The sequence below is a fragment of the Mustela nivalis genome (genome assembly GCF_964662115.1).
Source record: "Mustela nivalis genome assembly, chromosome: 6".
Lineage (NCBI taxonomy): Eukaryota > Metazoa > Chordata > Mammalia > Carnivora > Mustelidae > Mustela > Mustela nivalis.
In genome coordinates this window covers 155,296,417-155,320,169 of record NC_139025.1, presented here as the reverse complement: position 1 = coordinate 155,320,169, position 23,753 = coordinate 155,296,417, and the positions used below count along the sequence as shown (strand labels likewise).

General features: G+C 62.6%; 1 protein-coding gene across 5 annotated transcripts in view; it reads right to left on the bottom strand.

The window, feature by feature from the left end:
- Nucleotides 1–23,753, bottom strand: part of RASGRF1 (Ras protein specific guanine nucleotide releasing factor 1) — an 88,375-nt gene that overhangs the window by 38,300 nt on the left and 26,322 nt on the right. For all 5 annotated transcript variants that reach the window (XM_082734330.1, XM_082734327.1, XM_082734329.1 and 2 more), the window contains exons 4-10: nucleotides 18,683–18,775; nucleotides 16,230–16,483; nucleotides 9,049–9,128; nucleotides 7,175–7,368; nucleotides 6,635–6,744; nucleotides 3,768–3,886; nucleotides 1,923–2,083 (exon numbers count right to left, since the gene is read on the bottom strand). In XM_082734330.1, the coding sequence (XP_082590456.1) occupies nucleotides 1,923–2,083; nucleotides 3,768–3,886; nucleotides 6,635–6,744; nucleotides 7,175–7,368; nucleotides 9,049–9,128; nucleotides 16,230–16,483; nucleotides 18,683–18,775 (1,011 nt within the window). The remainder of the gene's footprint in view (nucleotides 1–1,922; nucleotides 2,084–3,767; nucleotides 3,887–6,634; nucleotides 6,745–7,174; nucleotides 7,369–9,048; nucleotides 9,129–16,229; nucleotides 16,484–18,682; nucleotides 18,776–23,753) is intronic.

Here is a 23,753-nt window from a genome sequence, read left to right as displayed (position 1 = left end):
TCGGGCCAGCCCCAAGGCGTGACAAGCTGCCACGCCCCACGGTGCTCGACAGTCTCTTCCTGCCGTAGACCTTGCCGTGGTCTTCACTCTCGCGGACGTGTCTCCAGGCGTCGGAAAGCCGTCTCTCCGCCTGTGTTTCAGACCATCGGCCCCGGAGCCAGACGTCCGGCGTGGGTTCAAATCCCTGCTTTGCCACGGGCGGCTTCGAGACGCCCCGATTCCCCTGCCCGTCAGATGGGGGGCGTCCCAGGATCCGCTTCAACGGGTGGTTCCAGGAGGGGGAGGCCCACAGAGCAGGCCGGAGAGCACCCTGCCCGCCGTGGTTCTCTTGCAAGCGCTCGTGGCCGTCGCCGCTGTAAGTCTGTCACCAGAACGACCATGCTCTGTGCCCGTCGAGCTCCTGCCGCATCCCGGGCTGCGCGCCTGCTCTGCACCCGCTCCCCTGACCCTCGCAACGCCCCGGAAGCAGGTGTGTCCAGTCCTGTTGTGCCGCTGGGTACTCCGAGGCGTGGGGGCGGCCGAGCAGCAGCCCCGTGTCTGTCGTGCCGAGGGATGTGAGAGGCTCACACGGCCTCCCGTCCCCACCCAAACAGGAGAAAACCCACGAACAGGAAACCACGCGCTTTCAGGCTCCGTCTGCGCTGCCTGCCCGCGGCTGGCCGCCTGCTGAGGGACGCCCACTCGCCCGGCCAGAGCCTCGCGTGGAAGCCCTGGCGCTCAGAAGTAAGGAAAGGCCTGGTCTGAATTCGGTGGACACTGCTGTGTTCACTGTGGACGATTTTCGCCAGCATGGCCCACCCCTGACAGGGCCGCACGTCCCCAGGAGTAGGACCGTCCCAGATGCCAGCGCTGGGAGCTGTAGCAGCTCGCGGGAGGTTACCGCCCCTTCTAGGCTGCGGTGTGTTGGGACGGAGGACCCGCCGGAGCAAGCCTGCAGCGGAGACTGTGCCCACAGGCACATGTGCTTGGCCTCGACTCGGCGCCGGCTGCCCGCCGCCCGTGTGCCCGCAGAGCCCCTGCCGAGGATAGGCGCCCTTCTCTGCAGACGGAGCGCGGGGCTTGGAGCCGTGAGGTAAGCAGCGTGCTGGGCTGGGGAGCCGGACACGCTGCCCGGGGGCACCTCACGGCCAGTGGCATGTGAGCAGGCACCGGGAGAGGAAGGCAGTCCTCCAGGAAAGAAAGACCTGGACAGCACAAGCCAAGGCCCTGCGGTCTGTGAAGGAGCAGGAGGGGTTTGAGGTGCTGATCCCTCTTTGTTTTTTTCCTTTTGACCATCTCACTGTCCGGGGGAGGTGGGATGCGTTCCCTCCCACCACAAATGACGCAGCGGAGCTTCCTGCGTTTGGGGAAATCGCGGGGCTCCACTCACCCGGAGGGCCACGGAGAGGCCTTGCCCCGGGAAAGCCAGCTTCGGCCTCACAGCGTCTCCCCTGCTGGGTAAGTGTTTCCTTTCCCTTTCCAGATGGGCCAGTCAGCTGAGTGTGCAGGGCTCGTGCGGGGCCGGCCCCGTGTGTGAGCCCTGGCCTGGCCCAGTGCTCCTGTGCCCACACCGCCATGCCGGCGCAGGCCTGGGAGCAGCTGTGTCAGCACCTCCCGAGGGAGGGAAGAGGTCTGGGGCCGCTCTGTCTGTCGGCCCCTCCCCCGCAGCCGTGCCCACACGTACACACACAGGGGCACCCCTCAGGGCTTCCACTAGACCTCCTGGCTTCTCTGCGCTGGTACCGTGTGGGGGCTCCCGCGGGGGTCCCGACACGACTCACCCTCCCACTCCCCACCATCTCCCTAGAAAACCCGTCTGCGGCCAGCTCACTCCAGCCCGCCGTGGAGCCGGTGCACGCACGCGCACGCCCGTGTCTCCGACGCCCTGGCCCACCGGCCGGCCCCGCGTCAGCCCCTGTGAGCCCGGGCCCAGCGGCCCTTACCTTGGTCAGGTGCAGCTTCCCCCCTGAGCCTCTGGTGCAGATGATGAGGTGCTTGGAGAACAGGAAGCACTGCCGCTCACCCTCCTTCTTCAGGGACAGGGAGCCCAGGCGGCCCCGGGTGATCTTGCCCTTTTCGGACATGGGCACCTGGATGAGGGAGCCTGTGGGCGGAGGACGCACCCTGAGCCCTGCTCCCAGGGCCTCACTCGCCTCTGGCCGGCTCGGCAGCTGCGGCGGGTCCCAACGCCAGGCCCGGGCAGTCCCGGCTCCCGGCAGCAGGGGTGCACCCCGGGCAGTGTCCCCTCTGCCCTGTCAGCCAGATGGTGGAGGCACGCGGAGCAGGGCTTCCGGCAGGACCCGCTAGTGCCCCGGCCAGAGCCCTGGCAGGTGGAGGAGCCCTTCGGGGCAGGCGCCGTGCGGCAGGCATGTGGGGCTGGGCTGGGGCGTGGGGGGCAGCCCACGTGGGGAGCTGGGGCTGGCCCAGACGAATCAGCACCATGCACAGCCCATGCCACGCAGACATCACCAATCAGACGTGGTTCACGGGCCGCAGAGCCAGACGGGCCCATCCCGAACACCCTGTGCTGGGAGCAGACCCCAGGGAGGAAGACCCCCACCCGACCCCCACACCACACGCCTCCGTTCCCACCTGCTCAAGGCCTTCCGGGTCAGGCACGCGCACACCTCCCCTGTGCCGTGTCCTGCCTCGGCCACCCTAGCTCTAGCTCACGACCGTGGCTCCGAGAGCTGCTCCCCGATGGGAAAGCCCTTCCTCTCTGGCCCGTGAACTCCCACTAGTCCTTCCCCTCCGGGAAGCCCTCCCTGACTCCCTCACCTGCTCTGCCCCCTGCCCGCACCCATCGGGGCCTGGACCACCGCCCTGTGTCTGTCTCCTCACGGCCTCCTCTCCCTGCAGTCTGCTTCCGGAAGGTGGGGCAGGTCTCAACCCGGGGTGTCCCTGCGGCCTGGCGCTGGCCCGGCATGAACGAGCACGTGTCGAACAAGCGAGAAAGCGCTTCTGGATCCCCCTGCCTGGTTCCAGGTCCGGCACAGCCCCGAGGGAGGGAAGGAAACACTCTGCTTGGGGAACAGAGTGGATTCCTAGCCTGCGGGGACGCTGCCTGCGCCAGGAGGGGTCATCCTCTGGGCGTGTCCAGCGCAGGCCCAGTGCGGCTCAGGGTGGGGGGCAGGCTGAGCCTGGGGAAGGGCACAGGGGCCACACGGTGGCTCAGAGCAAAACTCCAAGCTGAGGACGCATGCAAACCCGCCGGCCAGGCTGGGGTGGGGCCTCTCTTCTGCTCGGAGAGTCCCAGGGCTGGAAAGAGGACCCCCGGGAATGCAAGCAGAAGCTGCAGCCCACGGAATGTGGGCTCTGGATGGTGGAACCCTCGGGGACATTGAAGCTCCAATGTCCCCACATGGGCAGCCAGCGTCTCCCTGGCCCTCCTTGGGACTGAGCCTTCCGGATGCGACTCCGCAAGGGACCACGGACGATGAGCAGAGGACAGAGGGACTGAGCCACACTGCCTCTGCTGGAAAGGCTTGTGACCCAATAGTCTGTATCTGGCCTCATCCCCTGCGAAAAGCACGGGTCAGTGTCTGTTGGGACACACGACAGACACACCAGACACCTAGGGAGAAGCGTGTCTACCTCTGCAGGGAAGGACGCGGTGAGGCCCACAGTATCCATGTGTGGATGCAACGCCCACGGCCCTCCAGTGGCCTCGGGACACCCTGCAGGCACACTCTCTGGAGGGGTCCCGGGGGCAGCCCACCCTGCTGCACGGCCACCTGCGCCCCGGGGGGGGGGGGCATACGGCCACCTGCGCCTGGGTGGGGACGTACCTTGTCTCACAAAAGTCTGGCTGGTGTCGAGCAGGATCTCACAGCCTTCGATGATCATGCGCTCGATGGCGAGGTTTTTCCGGATGTTCTCGGTCTCACTCACTTCATCGTGCATTATCCTGCGGGGACGGGAAATCCATTGGGGCGGGAGGAGGGGACGCCAAGTCTCCGGCCAGCCCCAGAGAGAACGCCTGGCCCCAGGCCTCTCGGAGCCTGCGGTCGTGAATCGAGGGTCCCCTGCGTGCCGCACACTCTATGGGCAGGCATGGTCTCACTGTGTTCTGGAAACCCAAGGAAGCAGGTCTGTCTGACCCGAGTCCGAGCCGCGTGCAACAGAACAGGGAGGAAGAGGGGAGCTCAGCCAACGCCCTCTGTCCATTACTCTTCCTCTCAGTCCACCATGGCCTTGTTTCCAAGTTTCCAACCATAGACCAGACCCTGGTCGGCCCTGCCTCAGGGTCTTTGCACGTGCCGTTTGTTTCCCTAGAATGCTCTTTAGAGGGTTGTTTCCTTATGGAACGGCTACATTTAGGGGTGCTGGCAATGCAGCTGGCTCAGGGAGAGACCAACTTCTGTTTATGTGGAGGGAAGCAGGACACAGCAGGTCACTGATCTGAGACAAGACCACTCTGTCCTGTCCAGACCGCCGCAACGCCCCTCACCTCCAGCAGGTGGCGCCATCGACCTGCTTTTAAGGAAGCATCAGGCGGGCGTCAGGGAAAGGCCGGGGATGTCCAGGGGCGAGGAGCGACTGGAAGAAGGGCCCCACCTGCTTCAGGAGAGGCTGCTTCTGCGACTTATGGGCTGGCGGTTCCCGCAGGGACGTTACCCCGTCAAACCCCAGGACACCGCTCAGGCTGGGCGTGCGTGGTGGAGTCAGCACGCGGAGCCCTTGCACATAATGGGCTTCAGGCACTGGCCTGTGTCTGGCGCGTGGCAGTTCGGTGAAAGACAGCGATCGGCGGGTCGTAACTTAGAGAGTATTTTTATCAGTTGTTTCTTCCGGCTGTGGCACCCCCCGCGGCGCCGTCTGTCCTCAGAGCCTAGCCCCAGACTGTCTCTCGGAGGGACGTGGGACCGGGGAAGCAGCCACGGGGGACGGGACCCATCCCTCCTGCCGAGGGCGAGGCTCCCCCCAGGAGGGTGGTCGTTCGGGAAGCAGTGAGCCTGGATTTGCTGGGACACACGCGTGGCCCCGCGGCTGCTCAGACCATGCGAGTCCCGGGCTGGGGTCTGCCTCGGGGTCCCAGGCTGTGCGCAGATGCGGGCTCACGCACATGCCGGAGCTGGGAGCCCGGTGGGTAGGGGTGAGGAGGACGGGGGCAGGCCCAGAGGCCGGTGGAGGACGGTCCCCGGGAGGTAGGGTGTTTGTGAACACAGCCACGGGCCTGAAACTCTCCTGGGGCCTCTGGGCAGGGAGAGGGGGAAGGGCTGCTGTGCACCAGGGCCTTGAGCTGGGGCAGGTCCAGGTGATGGGGTCGGTGGACCCTGGGGGATGGCGATCGGGGTCTCAGACCAAGGCCCTGGACCCACGTGTGCCCCCCTCCCTGCACCCTTGTGTGCACCAGAACAGGGCACCCCATGGTGGAAGAGAGCGTCACTGCCTCACAGGGGCGCCTGGACTTCTCCCTGGGGAGGGGGGCAGGATTCAGCCGCCGGAGACTCAGAAGGACAGAGGTTCTGTGAATCTGCACTCACGCCCCTGCTAACCCCTTCTGCCCGCCCTGGTCCCGGATCCCACCTCTGCCCTGGGGGAGCCGTGGCCTGACCCGCGGCCTCTCACAGGCCCCAGGAAGCCTCTTAGGGCCCCGGGCAGGGCCGTGCCGGGCTCCACACCCCGCGGGCCAACCCTCCTTCGAAGCTTCCGGCAGCCAGTCTCTGGGCACAAGGCCTCTCCTCACGTCTGCCGCTGCAGTGGGGAGCCCCCGGGTGGTCTCCCCGGGCTTGTGATGACCCCTGACATCTCGCTCCCCTGACCTCCGGACTCTCACGCCCTGCTCCGCTCCTGTTGTCTCTGCCACCGCGGCCCGTCTCTGGTCCACGAAACAGGAAGGACATCTCTGCACGCCGCCCCTCCTGCACCTTCCTCCAGCCTCCTGGCAGCTCAGCCCAGGACCTGCCACACCCCCTCCAGCCACGTCCCTCCAGCTAAGAGGCCGGAGACTCCTGCCGGTTCCACCTTCAAAATGCCCGGGAATCTGAGCTCCCCCCTCACCCCACAGCTATTGTCTGTCACCGGCCACCATCATCTCCTGTTCAGGGTATTGCCAGGGGTGCTGGGCGGCCCCTAGGTGCCCAGCCGTTTGGCCCGAGACCTGATCCCTGTCCCACAGGGTCCTGGAAGCACAGCCTGCTCTTCCCCTGGGACCCCTTGGCTGCTGCGCCTGCAGAGAAAAGGCTCCCCTGTCCCCTCCAGGCTCCGGAGACTGGGAGGGGCAGGTGTGGGGCCCTGACTGGAGGCCCCCAGTTCGTGTCCTCACTGACACCACGGGCTGCTGACCACAGCCTTGGGCGTGCAGAGCCGTGGGGAGGACACGACTGCACTGGAGGACCAAGGAAATGGAACCTCCGTGAGTGTACTTCTCTGAAGGCTCCATGCCAGGGACACACCAGCCACAGGAACCTGCCCCGGGCCATGAACTCCTGCCTGCGGGGTCTCCCCTTCCTGCTGCCGTAGGCTGAGCCCTGCCTCCAGTTCCTACCCTGGACACACCAGCTTTCATGACCTGAGGCTGAAACTCCCAGTGGGGCATCCTTGGCCGTGGCCTGGCTACGGGGGGGAGGGGGGCAGTGTCCAGAGGTCAGGCTCTCCAGGGGTCAGGCTCCCCGGTTGGCTGGGGGTCGGGCTTGCGAGGGGAGGGGCTCACCTGGACAGCTCCTCCAGTTTGGACTTGGCATAGTCCAGGCTGTTGCGCTCCACGTGTTCGTGAGGCGTGTGGGCCAGGAGCTCATGCAGCGTCAGGATGTACCTGGGAATCTGGGGCGGGGCAGGGGGGCAGGGGACAGGGATGGGGACAGACAGAGGGGTGGGGCATGGGGAGGGACAGAGGCAGGGATAGAGACGGACAGAAGGGCAGAGGCAGGGTTAGAGACGACAGAGGGACAGAGGCAGGGGTGGAGACAGAGGGACGCGGGGGGGGGGGGCGGGCAGGGAGGAACAGACGGACAGGAAGACAGAGGAGGAGGCCGAGAGCGATCGTCAGCTGCGAGGACCCCAGGAGTTGGGCGCAGGAGGGAAACAGGCTGCCCTCTGAGCCTGGCGGGGGGGCCCGTCCGGGACCGGAGCCCGCAGGAGCGGGAGGCTGGGTGCCGCAGGGGCAGGGCGGGCGGGGGGGCTCAGGACCAGGGGCACCGCGCCGCGCAGGGGACCGGCCCTCCCTGCTCCTGCTCCCCCGGCCGCCCCCCACCTGGAACATGGGGTAGGTGAGGAAGGTCTCCAGGGTGCGCTCCTCGCAGTCGGGCTTGGCCTCGTAGTGCTTGAGCAGCTTGTCGAAGTCGCGGTTCTGCTTGCAGTGCGCCAGGATCTGCAGGCTGTACTGGTGGTTGCGCACGAACTCCTGGTAGATGTTCAGCATGGGCAGCAGGATGTCGAACAGGTCCGCTGCAAGGGGGCGGGGCTCAGCGGGGTCGGACTCCGCCCCCCCGGCCCGGCTCCGCCCCGCGGGAGCCCCGCCCCCCGCGGGAGTCCCTGTCCTGGGGAGCCCGGTCCTGCGGTGCGTGATGCGGTGGGGAGGGCTCCGGCACCCCTGCACCCCCACCCCAGGGCCAGAGAGTGGGTCCCAGCAGAATCACACTTGTAGAGACACCCGACCAGTCTGGCCCCGTGTCTCAGAGGGCCGCGGAGAGCCGGTGCAGAGGGCACTGCGGCAGCCCCCGCCCCTCCAAGATGCAGATACTTGGAGGGGTCCCCATCTGGGTCCTTCCTGCCGGGAACCCCTCTCCGCGGAGGGAGGCTGCCTCCAGGCCAGGTCACACCCCACGGGGTGACTGGCCCAGGCGGGCGTGTAAAGGCGGCCCCCAGCTTCAAAGCACAGCACCTGGGAGGGGCCAGCCCAGCTCCAGAGTTCCTGACGGGTCCATGACACCCCCACTGTAACTGTGTGGTGACCCCAATGCCCCATTCTGGCTCCCTCACCGGGTCATATGGTGGGCCCCCAAGAGGCCTCCTTCCCAGAGTGTCCCCCCTGTGACAGAGGTGATGAATAAGGTCACAAGGTGGGTCCACAGCGGGCCTGGAACCAGGTCTCCGGACTCCCGGTCCCAGGCTTCCCACCACACCTCACACCCTCCTGAGTCTGGCCCTTCACCCATCTGTCCCTCCGTCCTTCCAGACCTCCCCAGCTCTGCGGCCCCAGGGTCCTCCTGCCCTTTCAGTCCCCCAGAGCCCAACCAATCTCCCCAGACTCTCCCTTCAACTCGGACCCCACGGCTTACACACCCCACTAAGAAACAAAAGCAGACTGGGAAGGAGAGCTCCTGGGCTGGGCTGTCCACCGCCCCACGGGGCAGCCCTGTCTCCCAGGGGTGCTCGTATTCTGACTTCGGGGAAAGTGGGGTTCTCTGATGTGAGAAAAACAAACAAAAGTGCCTCCCACCCCGAGGCCTCCAGAACCTAAGGGCCAAGAAGCTCTTCGTTCCAGAAATTCTACTTCTGGAAACCATTCCCAAGGAAATGCTCTGTAAACAGGAGGAAATGTCACACACAGAGACAATTATTTCCAGCCCCAAGAACTGGGACCGACTCCAAAGAGCCAGGGACGGGCTGTGGAGAACTACGCAGTCATCAAAAAGCATGCGCCCAAGATAACAAAAACAGTTGTGCTGTCAAGTAAGTTAAAAAAAAAAAAAAAAGGAAATAAACAACAAAAAAACAACACCCCACCGCAAGATTCAAAATCTAAATTCAGTATGTTTGGAATTATGTAAAACAGGGAAAAAAATCCAAGATCTATGCATAGAAAAAAATTGGACGAAAACACACTGAGATGTTTATGGCAGTTTTCTTTGGAGGAAGAATGATGATTGATATTTTTAAACCTTTTCTACTTTTCTGGATTCTCAAATTTTCTCAAACGATATTATTTTTAAGAGGGAAAAGTAGATAAGTAAAAATATATTGCTTCCTCCTAGAAATACGTTTTTTGCCAACGCGTGTTTCCCCTTCTCCCCCTGAGGGATTGGGGGGGCTGGTAAGGGGCCACCGCTGCGCTCCAGGAGGATGGGAGGGCCGCGGGCTTGGAGGGCGGCCCCAGAGAGGGACGCTGGGGGGCGGGCTACTCACCCAGGACCAGGGTGGGCCAGCTCGAGATGCGGGCCTTCAGGCCTTGGTAGAAGATCTGGTGCAGGAACATGATGGTCTCGCTGCAGGGAAACACGGGGTGAGCTGTGCCCCGGGGATTTCCTGCCCCTGCAGGAGGCCCCCACCCGAGCCGGCAGCCGGGGGCTGGCCGGACGCCAGTAGCAAGCCGCTTCCTCCATGGAGCCCCCAGGGAAAGCCCATCAGCATGGCCTGTGTTGCTTGGGGGGCCCAGGGCTGGACGAGTACACAGGTCCTTCTGTTACAAGGAGAGTTCCAAGATGGCCCGTAGTCAGGGGTCACCAGCCTCCCTGGGCTCCCCAAGTTCTTGGATCTGGGAGCGACCCCGGGGGACCCCAGAGGAGCCCAGGGCTCTGGAGAGCACGGAGTAAAGGCCACTGACGCGTGCATAGAGGGCCGCGGCCTCAGACCCACACGATGTAGAGCCGTGCTCTGCCTATGTCCTGACCCCGGCAGTGCGGCCTCGAGCGAGCTGCTGTGCCTCTCTGAGCCGCAGATCTTTCTACACAAAATAGGAAGGGGAAGGGAGGTAACCCCTGCAAGCAACGGGACGCTGTCCGTGCCCGGGGCATAGTGGGCGCTCCGTAAACACTAGCTCCCCACCACCTTCTGTGCGACAATTAGGGAAGTGGCAATCCTAGCGTTCCCCCAGCACCGGCTCTGTCACCACCTAGAGTGCCCGGGGAATGCGCGCTCCCCCGGGCAGCTGGCCCCAGAACAGCCCCAGTCTGGTCCCACAGCTCACCCTCTGAGGACAAAGGAGGTTCCTGTCTCCTCTGGCAACCCCCGTCCCTGTCAGCTGGTCCTTCTCTGCTGCCACTCACCACCCCAGCCCCTGCCACCTGGAGACCTGGCGGGGGGGTCCCCCGTGTGTCTGGGGCTTGCCTTGAATCAGACCAGGGAGTCTGGTCGTGCACCTTATTCTTAGATGGGTAAAGTGAAGCCCCAAAAGGAAGGGGTGGGGTAGCCTGAGCCTCTAAGCCTCTGTTCTCACACCCCCCACCAACCCCCGCGCTGTCCCCCCTCCCAGTGCCATATGTCCCCTGGAGCATCACTCCCTCGAAACCACAAGACTTGGACAGGGGTGGAAGGTGCTGGGGGTCACGGGCCTGTGGGCAGCCGAACGTGGGGTCTCCTATGTGCACGGAGGGGCCCCGAGACCCCAGGGGGAGAAGAGGGGAAAGCTCAGGGGAGAGTCGGGGAGAGAGACACACACAGACGACACCTCCAGGCTGAACAGCAAAGCCTGTAACTCGGTCAGGTCAGCCAGACATGTAGGATGGAAGGAAAACAGCGCCAGGGAGAACACGAACAGGATTCCGAGGGGAGGAGCCGTTCTGGGCTCCGTTCTGAGCCTGGGTCCTCTCCCTGAAGTCCCGTAAGAATGGTCCCCCCAGCGTGGAGACACCTGATTCCCTGACCAGGGCCACCCCACATGGCTGGAGGCCTTTTCAATTTTAGGTCCCCTATAGAGTGACTTCTGACAGGGCTAGGTTCTGTCTCTCTGTGGCCGACTAGTCTGTCGAGTTGACAAACACACACCAATCCCAAGAGCGTTGGCGGCCACGTGTGAAGACCACTTGGACAGTTTAAAGGCAAGAGACTGACCCAGGTGTGTGTGGGAATGCACCAGGGGAAGAGGATCGGATCTGGGATGGCAGACTGGGCATCGGGGGGCTTCAGGGGTTCTCGAGGGAGCCAGGCAGCTCTGGGCTACCCTGAACACGGCCCCAGCAACGCCCAGGGAGTCGTTCCCAGGCACCTCCAGGCGAGACCTTCTCAGGACGCATCGGGGAGGAAATGAACTTTCTTAAATTCCAACACTGCATGGAGGACTGCAGTAGCATGATAGGAACATCGTAAGCTGGGACTATAAAAATACAGTTGACGAAGCCTCCCTTTTTAAGGTACAAACGGAGAGAATTTCACTGGTAACCTTGTGACTCTCTAGAAGCTACTATCATTGCCCATCTTCTAAGAAAATCAAATGATCTCATTTTGATTTGATTTGCTTTTTTAAAAAAATCACGGTTATGTTCACCAAACATTTTCTCTACGTAGCGTCCATCCAAATTCCTTCTTTTAGGAATTCTGTAGCCATGTCCAGTCATTATTTTGTCTCTTCTCAATTTTAGATAGCCCTGCACAATAAGTGCACAACCTAACGTACACGTTGTAGACACGTTTGCTCAGCGATCGGACCACTGGTCGTGGGTTGGCTGTCCTAACTTTTTATTTTTTGGAATTTTCTTATTTTGCCCTGCGAGGCATATCCTTTCTTTCTGTCCTCTGCTTCTGCACACACGCTCATCTGTTTTACTTTGTTGCTTAATTTTTACATAAAGTGCTCAACGGCGGTCAGTGGGAGCGAGACTCGCGGTCCTCCCCAGAGAGGTCAGCCGACCGTATCCATCACACATGCCTGCCGTTTCTGCTGCTTTTCTCCGCTGCTTCTCACCCTTATGACTTCTTACACGGTCTTAGGTCTGCTTCTAGACTTTCCATCTTACTTTCTCGCACAACCCTCAGGCTGTTTTCATTCCTTTTAATATATTTATAAACTTTTATAACAATTTAATTAAAGTGCGGCATGTTTCTTTCATTGTTCTTGCTTGGAAACACTGTAACCCACTTCTACGTATTTGTTCCTTCAGCTCAGCTTCAAGATCATCGAGCGGAGCAGCACTTTGGCTGGAGCTATATTACGTTCATAGACTATTTTGGGTGAAGCTAGCAACTCTTAACACTGAACTCTTCCCTCCAAGGTGGCGGCCGTGCCCTGCTCTTGTACAGTCTGCAAGCTCAGAGACGTTATTACATCTTGAGACACTTTGGAAAAAGACAAAAGAACATTTCATCGTACGTGAGCATACGCGACATTCATGTTTTAGCATCCATAGTGACGTTTCATCGGAGCCCGGTCACCTGCATTCGTTCATGGGTCGCCTGTAACTGCGTTGTTTCAGCACAGACCACATGCCCCACAACATCTGAAGTACCTCCCGTCTGGCACTCTATAGAAAAACCATGCTGATCCCTGGCCCATGCGAAGAGCATCCCTGAATTGTGCAGTGTGGAGCTGGGGCAGCTGTCCATGACGACCCTGACCCCACCCACAGCAAGAAGGACCCAGACACAGGGTAAGTCATTATTTAAGTGTGACGGGTCCCACAAAGGCAGCAGGGGGCCCTGGGAACACACAAGCAGGGACTTAAGCCTATGGTGGGGCATGCGGTGACCAGGGATGTGACAGCCAAGAGAAGATGTGAAGACAGAGTGGGAGACACCTGTCAAGGATGGTAGGGTGGGAAAAATGTTGGAGGGAGAGGCGGTGACCTATCTGCAGAGCACACCTGGGATGTGCTCATTCTGCCTGGTGCTCCCTGAGCCCAGAAAGGAGTGTGACCCCCCAAGACCAGTCCAGGGTAGGTGGACAGAGCATGGTCCCCGCACTCCTGCCCCACACTTGGTCCATCTCTGGCCTGTTACCCACCTTCCCACTGGTGCAGACATGACTAACTCATGGGGGCATGCTTCCCCCCCCCCCAGTCTCACCATCCCGCTCAACCCAGGACGGCAAGCCGCACCTGCCCATCGGTCAGAGCGGCATCGATGTACAAGCCACCTGCCCCCCGGAGGGATGCCTCTGGTCCCCGGCAACGCCTGTGGTGCCAGCGGGGTGGGCGCTGGGCGTGGTTCCCACCGCAGGAACCAGCCCCAGTCTGCGAGCTTACTGTCGGCGTGAACCAAAACCTCCCGCACGTGTTTACTCAGAAGATCTTTCTTCCCCTGCTGGGGGGGGGGGGGTGGGCACACCGTGAACCCCTCCCTGCCCCGCAGCAACCTCCAGGAATCCGCCAGTCTGGAAAGGGTCCTTCTGCAGCTCCAGCAACTACCAAGTTAGCACCAGGTTTCCAAGGGTGCCGGACCACTCAGCCTGGAAGCAAATCCAGGGAAAGCTTTGTGTGGGAATATCTTCTGCTAAGTGGCACAGTGGCCTCTCAGGTCGGAGGCAGGCGTGCCAGGCAGTCCATGTCCCAGGGGCTGCTTCGCAGCGGGGCTCATGGTCAAGGGAAGGTTCTCCAGCCGTGCAGGGGCGAGGCAGAGTGCACATCCAGACCCTTGCGACCATGAGCAGAGGGAGAAGGCTGGGGGTCAGGGGATGGGGTCCCAGCCTGCTACTGAGCAGGGTGGTGGGGAAGCACGGAGCTTAAAAGGAAACAGCTGGGCTAAAGCTGCAGCCCACACGATGGCTGTGTGCCCGTGAGTATACCCTGCAACCTCTCTGAGCTCCAGCCTCGTGGGGCGTCTCTGGAGACTGGAAAGCACGCAGGTGCAAAGCTGGTTCCGTGAGGCGCCACCGTGACGAGGTGAACGCCGTCCAGAACGTTCCCTCCGGCCATGTGCTGGCTGGGGTTGTCACGACGGCAGGGGAAGCATCCGCCCTCTGTTCCTTGTGCACCCGAGGGCACAGAGGAGGGACAGTGAAGGTCCTGCTGATGACCGCAGGGCAACCACTCCCAGCCCGTTCCTCCTGCAGCCTGGGCGCGGGGAGGGGAAGCCCTCCGCCTGCTCCTGCTGGAGATCAGAGCCCGGGGAGGGAGCCAGCCGCGCACAGGATGTGCTTCCCCAGATAGGCTCACGGTGTTCTCTAACTTGAATCAGAGAGAAAACGGGAAGGCGTGGACGGCTTCTCCTTGTCAAACCATCCCTGCATTCTGGGGGTAAGTCCCATTGGGTCGCGATGTATTCCTGGATCCAACCCGGTGATGTTCCGGGTCTCTGAGATCTGACAGGAGACAGACTTTGCTTCGGGCGCTGGAGTGATGCTGGCCTCACAGAGGAGGAGGGAAGCGTGGCCTCCACATTCGGTGTGGGTTCCCTTCTCCCGGGGCATCTCCGGGGCTTGACTCTTCCGTTGGCGTCGCGCTCCCACGGAGGACTGCACGCACAGCTCCGGCAAGAGGCTGCGTGTGAACCCCTTTTGGATCCTCCAACACCTGTAAGAGGCAGTGTCGCTCCTGGAGGCCGGGAGAACCGCTTGGGCTGCCGCGGCCTGGACCAGGGTCAGTGAGACCGCGACGGCGAGCGCCTGTCCGCCGTGGGCCCCCTGCCCCTTGCAGGCGGTTGGTGCCAGGAGAGGAGGGGGCTTCCTCCCTCCTGTTTATTCTTAGGTAAAGGCCTCCGACCAGATCGTGCACTCGCTGAAAGATAAAAGCCATGGGTTGTTTTTTCAAACAACTTTTGAACAAAGGCTGGGAGCTGGCCTGAAAACTCGTAACCGCAGACGCCAGGCAGAAAGAGCTCCGTTAGAGACGGACGAAGAGGCTAACAAAATCATAGAAAGAGTCAAGAGACACAAAGCCCAGCTTTCTTAGAGGCCGTAAGAAGGGTCAGCAAAGGCTTGCAATCGTGGCCTAAAATGCAAGCACGGAAGGCTACTAAGGCCTCCCACAGCACAGGGGGCCCCCCGCACGGCTTGGGTTCCAATCCCACAGCTGCTACCCGCAGATTTCCTTGATAAACACAGAATGGCACCGAAAATGTATTTTCCTTGTGATGTTTTGAAGCGTTTTCTCCTCTCCAGCTTGCTCTAGTGTAGGACATGGTCTATAAACCATTTAACGAGCAGATAGCGTGTTGACTATGTTACCAGGAAGGCTGTCCGAGCTGAGGTTTGGGAGTCGAAAGTTACACGTGGATTTTCAAGTGTGCGCCCCTCTCCCTGGAGCTGTCCAGGGCAGGGCGCTGCCTGCAGGTGTGGTCCGGGACCTGTGGCCCTGGCACTTGTGGAAGATGCGGTTCCCTGGTTCTCCCCCAGGCTTCCCAACAGAGAAGCACACGGTGGGTTCCCATGTCCACGCTCACGTGTGCACGTCCGCGGACCCCAGCGCACTGCCCAGGGTGCTCAGGAAGGGACGCGTCCTGTCGCTGTGTCGGAAAGACCCCACTGTCGTGTCTGGAGTAAGCGTTACCTGATTTCACAAAAATGTAAAGGATTTTCTTTCTTTGGGAAATAAAGGTATTTACATAATGCTTAAAAATTGTCTTCAACATATTAAGAAGCAAACCTTGTATGTATGCACGTGGTTCTGTTTGCAGAAAGTCTCATGAGGTCACATGCTGTTCCCCTCCCCGTCAGCCTGTCTCTTTCCTGGCCCAACGTGGAGCGGCGTCCACACCACGGCCTCAGGCCTGCCCACCCCAGCGACTCTGGGCCTCTCCAGCCGGAACCCTGACTGGCGTCTGCACCTCTCCCCTACCTCCGGGCAGCCCCACAGGCCTCCTGCCCCGGGAACCCCTGGGTCCTGTCTCAGGGCGGGCCTGGGTGAGGGCCGGTCAGAGTGAAGCAGCCGAGAGAGGCGTACCTTGGCGAGATCACAGCTGAAGGGCCATCTCGGGGCACACGGTGGCCCACCCTAATTCCTGGGGGGGGGGGGTGTCGCTCGAACATTGTGCTCTGGTTCTGTGTTTCAAGTCTGCCGCTTTTCATCCAGTCCACCCAAGGTGAGCCCACCGAGAAGCTCATTATTTAAACCATTTCTTAAACTCCTTTTAGAAAGATGCTGACCGAGGAAGAGCAGCCGCCCGCTCAGCCTCCTGGGGCCCCGCGAGCCACAGGGACCCTGCAGTCGCTGTTTGGGAAAAGTAGGTGCGTTTGCAGGGCAGGTGGACCCCGCGGCCCAGAGCCCGGCCTCCAGGTCATTATGGCCACGTCAAGATGAGGAATGGAGCACTGCTAGCCTTTGGAGCCCGCTCAAAACTCGAAACCAATCCGCTCCGCTTCTCAGTGTCAGCACCGAGGCCATGGGAGCCGCGGTCCTCTGCTGGGGGCCAGTCTGGTGCCCCGCAAGGGGTTTCCGGCAGCCCTGGCCTCGGGCCCCTCGCAGCCCACGGCACCCCTAAGCCCAGCTGGTTCTGACCATCAGACGCATCTCCAAACACGCGGGGCATGGAATGCCTCCCCCCCGCTGCATGGCCTGTGTGTGCCCCACACCCACACTTGTGAGGGGGTGGCTCGGAGCCGCGTGGCTCATGGGCTTCCACGCCGCGGGTGTCATTGGCTCCGCTGCGCCGGGCGCCACTGGCAGAGGCTCTGCTGTGCGCGGTCTCATGCCCCGCGGCCCGCCCCTCGGGGAGCGCACCTGTTCAGGAAGATGCTGCTGACGTCATCGTGCGTGATGGGGGGCTTCTTGGAGCTGGCGGCCATCCGCAGCGGGCGCAGGAAGTTGTTGACCAGGATGTGCAGCTGCTGCACGTACTCGGCCTCGGCCTCCAGCATGCTGAACACCACCTGGTTCCTCCGGCGCATGCTGTCGGCGTGCGGCGAGCGGATGTAGTCCTGGATGATGGTCTTCCACTTGCGCCGGCACAGCCAGCCCCGCAGGAAGCTCTGCACCTGCGGGAGGACGGGGGCGCGCTCTGTCACGGGGGTGGGGGGGCAGAGACCGAGGCTTGGTCACCCCGGCCCCCTCTGCCGGCTGGGCGTGCGGGGAGGGAAGCCTGGCCAGCCACCGCCGCCTGCGAAGTCCTGGGCGACCTGACCGGCCCCTCCGAGCGGGTTTCCCCATCGGTAGGCGGGGCTAACGAGGGGGTCCCAGACCCCAGGGCGGTTGGGGGTGGTGGTGGCAGCATCTGCCGGGAGCTTTTGCCGGAAGTGGAGGTGCCAGGCCCCTGCCCCGCCCTCTGCCTCTTAACAAGCCCCCGGGATGGCTGCAGAAGCCCCCTCTGAAGGAGGAAAAGGGTGGCCCGAGTCTGCCTCGTGGGAGGGGCCGGAGGACGAGGCCTGCCGGCTGTGCCTGGAGTCTCCCCCCTGCCTCTCGGCTAAGGACTGGCCTGAAAGCCCAGAAGTTTCAGTGAACACTCCTCCGGAGAGAGGGCGATTAGCCGGGAGCAGAACACAGCGAATGAGTTAATCTCGATCTTGGGGCCTCATTAGCCCTTCGGAGAGGTTCCAGCGCCTGCCCAGATTTCTCCTCCTCCGGGGAGGGGCGGGGGAATGAACACGGACACTTGAGCTCGGAGTCAGGCTGCTCAGCTCCGCCGGTGTGTCGGCAAGAACTGGATTGGGGGGGACCTTGACTCCTAGCCCCACAGAGCTCAGGCGGCTCCTGCTGCTGGGGGGCGGCGCCCGGGGGGTGCTGGGATCATCCGCTGCAAGTTCAGGGGTCAGGCTGCAGGTCTGAGGCCGGGGCCGTGCGCCCCGGGGAGGAGGCCAGCCCCGAGCCCAGACTCCTCTCTTCCGAGACAGGGAGGCTCTCTCTATGCGGGAGCACTTGCCCCGAGGCCCCAGGACGGTGAGAATCGAGGGGACGGGGGTGGATTTCAGCTGGTACTTACAATGTTCCCGTGAGAAGGGCTTCAGTCGTGGCTGGGAAGCCCAGTGGTGCCAGAGGGCAGAGGGAGAGCCCGGGTGCCCCTGCCAGGGTGGGGCCTGGCTGGGACCTGGCGGCAAACTCCAAGGGCCATGGGGACCTGGCGGGTCCTCCAGATGCAGGAGGCCGGCCGGTGGGACTAATGGGGCTTGTGTGGGAGGCGGGCCCTGGGCTGTGCCTCCTCGTGTTTTCCAGGAGGTCCTGTGTCTGGGGACCCGAGGACGTGCCTCTGGAGCTGGGGGGCTGGGGCTTAGCGTCACGTGCAACGCCGACCTGTGTGACCTGGGCACGTCCCTTTGCCTCCCTGCCTCTCAGTCTCCCCGTACGTGAAACGCAGATAATAACGAAACCCCAGAGGGTTCTCAGTTAGGAATGAATTAATCTGCGTACAGCTCCTAGAATAGCGTCTGACACATAGAAAGTGCTTAATGAATGTTAGCTATTTCTATTTTTGAGAAACAAAATCCAGATTTTCATGGGAAATGTTTAGCTTTTAAAGCACTGGCAACAAATTAAAAAGAACAAAAAACACACTGTGTGGGCTCAAAACCCCAAACATGCCGGGAGGCTGAACTCGGCCTGGGGGATGCCCGTGTGCGGTTTCTGGTCTGGGGGGCACCGGAGGCGTTCTGCCCCCCTCCACGTGCAGGGTTGTTAGGTTTCACCGGTCTGTCTTACGGTGACTCAGGCTCCCCAGCTTCAAGCCTGGCAGCCTGTACACGCACACGTGTCCCTTCCCTGTGCTGCCCTTGGCTGGTCCAAGGTTCTGGTTGGTACCCCAGCCACCGGGCGGGTCCCCTGGGCCTCCTACGACCTCTGGACTCTCATGGAGCAAACCAGCAGGGACAGCTCGGGGGACCAGAGGCTCCTCTGCCGAGGTGTGTGTGGGACTAGAGGGGGCAGCTGTGAGAGGAAGGGTCTGCATGAGGAGGGGGGAGGGGGCAGGGGGGCGTGTCAGTGGAGTGGGGGCAGGGGGTCCTCAGGGCCTGTCCTGTGATGTGAGAAATCCCGCAGCTGCAGCCTGCAATCTGGGTTCCTTCTGCTTTGGAGCCCGTCCTACCCCCAAAACAGGGTGGAGCCATGACCCCGGGGCAGCTCGGAGAACCTGCCCTACTGTGCTGCTCAGGGGACCTGTTCAGGCTGAGGTGGGGGGTGGCCTGCCAAGGGGGCAGGGGGACAGGGGTGACAGTGCCAGGAGGCTCTCTAGGAAGGCTGGTACAGACCTTCTTGATCTTCTTGATGTCACTGTCCTCGTCGTTGGGGGTGGTGGTCTGGGTGGACTGGATGCGTTCATTGTCCTTGAGCAGGGATGCGATCTGTAACGGAGACATGCGTCGCGGGGTGAGTGAGCGCCCTGCCACCCGCCCCAGGGGCCCCGCGGCGTGTGTCCCCTGCTCTGTGCGAGGCTGCAGAGCTAGGCAGTGAGGGAGCCTTGGACTGGGAGCCCCGGCGCCCGGGCTGTGGGCGGCTGGCACCCCAGGAAGCTCAGTCTGTGGTTCTCCTCCCTTTGCCCCAAACCATCAGCCCCTTTAACTTTGGCAAGCTAACCTCAAACTTAACCATTTTCACCCATTTGGTGCACGTCTGAGTGGCATTACAATACGTGCCCACCGTCATTACAATAGGTGCCCACCGTCCCTGCCATCCATCTCCAGAACTTTCCATCTCTTCCCAAGAAACAATGTTTCTCAGTCCCCATGAAATAACGTTTCCCTGCCCCCTCACCTCCCCGGCCCCAGCCCCCATCGACTTTCTGACTATGAACTTGACTCCTCTCCGACCTCCTCCAGGACTGGAATCCCACTCGGTGCAGGTGTGGCCCTCCAGCTCTGCCCACGCTGCCGCGGGGGTCACCAGGCCTTCCTTGTTAGGCCCGGGGAATTTTTCATGGTATTTACATACCATTTTGCAATCCCTTCATCTGTAAATAGATACTTGGCAGTCCCTTATTTTTTTCAGACGAAACTGCTGGAATCAGAGAAATGCGGTGTTTCTCTGCTAGCCTGGCCTCCCCTGCCCCCTGGGCTGCCCGGAAACCCTTCTCTGCCCCGGAGCCCGCTGTGGACACTGCTGGCCTAGAAACACGGGCCAGCCGTGGGGAGGAACACTTGCGCCGCCCTAGAAAGCCTCCCGTCGTCTGACGTGGGCATCAGAGTGCAGCACAGCCTCAGGGACAGAACAGAGGGGCGGTGCCCAGGAGAAGGGGTGCCCCGGGCGACACAGCGGTGGGTCCCCTGGGCCTCCCTGAGTGGACGGCCAGGTCGTGCTCTCCCTGCCACTCCGAGCAGGTGCCGCCTGCTCCCTGCTCCGTCCCAGCTGCGGCTCGTGTCCACCTGCTCCCGGAGCCTCGCCGGGGCCTGGTGCTCGGCACAGACGCGGATTCCAGGAGAACCCGGGCGACGGCAGCACCACAGAGCTGGCCCCCAGGAGCGCTCTGCCCCCGCCGGGCCTCGCGCGGCTAAAGATAGCAGCTCGGGAGCCTCCAGACGCCACCGCCTAGCCGGCTGGCACTGCAGAACGCGGCTCCGGCCCCTCAAGGCCACTCGCCGAACCGCAGGATGAATGGGCTCTCACAATCAAGCACTTTGAAAGCAAAATGGAACCGTTCCCCGCTCTCCACTCCCCTGCTTGCTAAAATTACCCCCGCGATGCTCGCAGAGTGGCGGAAAACATCTGAGCAGCGCTGGGCCGCGGAGCTTTCTCCTTTCTCATGTCGCCCCCCTTCCCCCACCCTGGGTTTTTTTAATTCTGAGAACATCCGCAGGTTGACATAAAGGTTGACTCTTTGTGCTCCAGAGGGACGAGGGGCACACGTGCACACACGCGTGCACACACACACGCACACATGCACAGGCAGACTCTTTGCTGAGGAATGCGGAGGTGCACAGTCAACATTCCCCCAGCTTTGCACACCGAAACCCTCTTCTCTTCGCAATGGTGGTATGTGTGCGCGTGAGTGTGTGTGTGTGTGTGTGTGTGTGTGTGTGTGTGCAGCCGGAGTTTAGATCTGACGGCGACCTTCTCAGAGAGAGGCGTTCCGGCACAAGTCCTCAGCAGGGACTGGGGCGAAAAATAGATGCAACTAGGTCAGGTGCGAGGCGCCGTGCGCGGGCAGTGCCGCAAGCTCTGGAGGCCGCACTTAAGGAGCTTACTGGGTGGGCAGACTCCAGGGTGCTGGGGTCTTGGGCCATGGCTCCCTCCTGCCAGGAGCGGGCATCGGGAGGTGGCTGGAGCCCCAGCCCCACAGAGCTCCCACCAGCCACCTTTCTCGAAACCTGGCAGGTGCCCTCTGTGGGGGGGGCGGGGACTGGCTTTGCACCTGGCTTGCCCGGATGGCACCCAGGGCCGGCTCAGCAGACCCTTGTCAATGATGGAGCAGGCACTCTGGCTCCTGCCGGACCCCCGGGCTGGCATCCGACACTGGCTGCCCATCCTGGCTCCGCGCCTGGTGTTTCGGCGGGCCCCTGCCCACCTGCCACCCACGGTCAGTCTTTCTCGGCTCGTCACAGGCAAACCTTCGCTGCCACCCTGCTTTGGGGCAGAGCCCCGGCTGCTGCCCACCATCCCCAAGACGCCGTCTTTAATCCTGAACCCAGTTCACGCAGCGGCTGGTGGGGGATTTATTCGGGTGTTCCTTCTTGTGAACAGCCCAGGTTTGGCTGAAGACCTTTGTATTCCTTGCATCCAAGCAGCCGGCACACGGCCCAGCCTCCTCTCCTCCCCGTTTGATCCCCTCTGGCCTCTTCCAAGCCATCCATGTGCCCATCTCCATCCTCCTGGGCCAACCTGGTCCGCATATCCTGGTGACGTCTCTGTGCCGGGCTCCGGCGAGACGCAGCTGGAGGTGGAGGTGCCAGACCCCTCCCTGGATGCACTCCCGGACTAACAGGGGGTTCAGACAGCCCAACAGGACAAGGCAGAGCAGACGTGCAGCCAAGCGTTGGGAGGGCCTCGCCAGGGAAGCAGCAAGGGCCGTCCACAAGAGGTTGCGAAGGGTGAACAGGAGTCCGACAGGTGGGCTACGGGACGGAGGACTTCCAGCGGAGGGGATGCTGCGGACAGAGCCACGGGGCACACAGGACACGGTGTGCCAGGGAAGCAGGGGCAGGACACGGCCCCAAGGTACACGAGAGGCGAGCCTCCGGCGTGCCGGTGCAGCCTGGTGCGGACAGCAGGCCCGCTGCACTCTCCCGCGCCCTCCGGAGCGGTTTCCTCGCGGCTCTGCCTTCCGTGCCGGGATCGCGGCAAACTTGGTTTGTAGGACTGATCTCAACCCTGCACTGAGGTTCTCGCTGCTCCCTTCCAGAGCCAGGCCTAGGACTCCGCGCGCTCCAAGCCAACGACGTATCAGCGCTGCGTCTATGCTCCCACTCTCTCCTGCCGGGCCTGCCTCACCCCTGCACGCTCACCTCCAAGCCCCAACCAGAGCAGGGTCGCTGCTGAAACCGTAAGATGCTGCCGAGCGGCGCACCCAGAGCGGACGCGTCTTCTCAGAGGTGGACGCCCCTTTGCTGTAGGTCTCCAGCGGCGTGGTGACGAGACACGGGGCCCGAGGGGGTGCTGTCGGGCAAGCCAGAGAGCGGGGGGCGCACCGTACAGGGCAGACCTCCTTCGGGAGTGATCTCGTGTGTTCACAGGGAGAGGCAGCCGCGAGGCACACAGGCCGCAGCCTCGGGGCTGGTGACTGGGAGCGTGACCCGCGTGGGCCCAGGTGTGGCCGAGGGCTCGGCCGCAGCCACCCGGATGTTCTGAGGGCCCCGGGCTCTTCCTCGTGCCCTGCCCGGCCGATTATGCAGTGAGGCCTGAAGAGAAGGAGACCGTGAAATGCTAACGGCCGGCTCTCTGAAGGAAAGACCCTGCCGAGAGCACCTGCCAAGTTCACGGTGAGCAGTCGCACCGGGCCCACGGCCGGTTGCCCCAAGTCCAGCGCGCAGCCCGCGGAACTCCTGAAGGTCAGCCGGTGGTTGCTGCAGGCCAGGAGGAGCCAGCGCCCGTGCACCCCGCCGTGTGGGGTCCCGGGGAGATACTCCTGCGGTAGGAAGGGCTGGGGACGTGGAGGCGGGGGTGTGTCCTGTGTGTAAGCTGGTTTCCGACTCAGCTCTGGAAGCCCCCTGCTGCGTCCACACCTTTCGGGACGTCTGTTCCACGTTGTGCACGAGAGCCCGTGTCGGGGGATGGAAGCGGGAGGTCCAGTCAGGCAGCTGTTATGGCTTCTGTGGACTCTGGTTCTCCTGCTCAGACAGACGAGGCAGGACTGTGCTTCTCAGTCCCTGGAGCGTGGGCCTGGTTCTGGGATGCGCTGAGTCCACGGTCGCGTGAGCCGCAGTGGGCCTCGCTCGCAGTTCCCTTCCCTGCGTGTGAGCCTGGGGGGCCCGCCGGCTGTGTCCCTGACTCCGAGCGAGCGTTCGGGAGCAGGCCCCCAGTGGACACCCCACGTGAGGCCAGAAGCAACCCTTGCTGCTTGAAGCCCCTGTGGCGAGGACCCCGTCACCCTGACGGACGCATGAGGTGGCCTCCCGTGGGCACCAAGCAGTGCAGGGGGAGGGCAGAAGGCGAGCCCTTGCGTGTCCTCGGGGACGTGCGGGACAGGCTCGAGCAGCTGCGTCTGGCTAGCGGAGGGCAGGGGGACTGTAGGGGCTCGGGGCATCCAGGCGACACCGTGGGCAACTACACCCCCTTTCCTCAGACCTGGCTCCCAGGGGTAGGCGCGGGGCCGAGGGTCTGGAGCCAGGAGACCCAAGTCCGTGAGGGACTCCATCCCTCAGGTGACCTTGGAGCAACCTTGCATAAGTCCCTCCCTTTGCGGTGGCCCTCAGTGTCTTCAGATCCCTCCAGCGGTCACGTTCCAAGGCCTGCTGACACCCACGCGGCCTACTTCCTGGAGCAGGCTGTGTCCACCCGCCCCGCAGGGGTGTGTGTGTGTGTGCGACACAGAGACTACAGCCCGAGAGCTCCACGGAGACGGTCTTCTTTCTCGGTCTTCTTTAAAGGCTCTCTTGCCCTGATGTAACCCATTCAGGCCAACGCCTGCTCCAAATTCCCACCGACTCGGCCTCTCCTGCCCCCGACACACTCACACACAACGGACCCGCCTTCTGCTCCCCAGCGACACAGGGCACCCCGCAGCCCCCATCTTCTCTCGCACACTCGTCCCTGAAACCTCCCAGGCCGGATGCCAGGTGACCCCACGGCCTCCCCCGCAGTAGAAGAGCTCGTTCCTGTCCGGGTTGGCGCCTTGAGCTCCAGCACGATGGCCTCGCACCCAGACCCCGGCGGTAGGCACGGCTGTCCCTC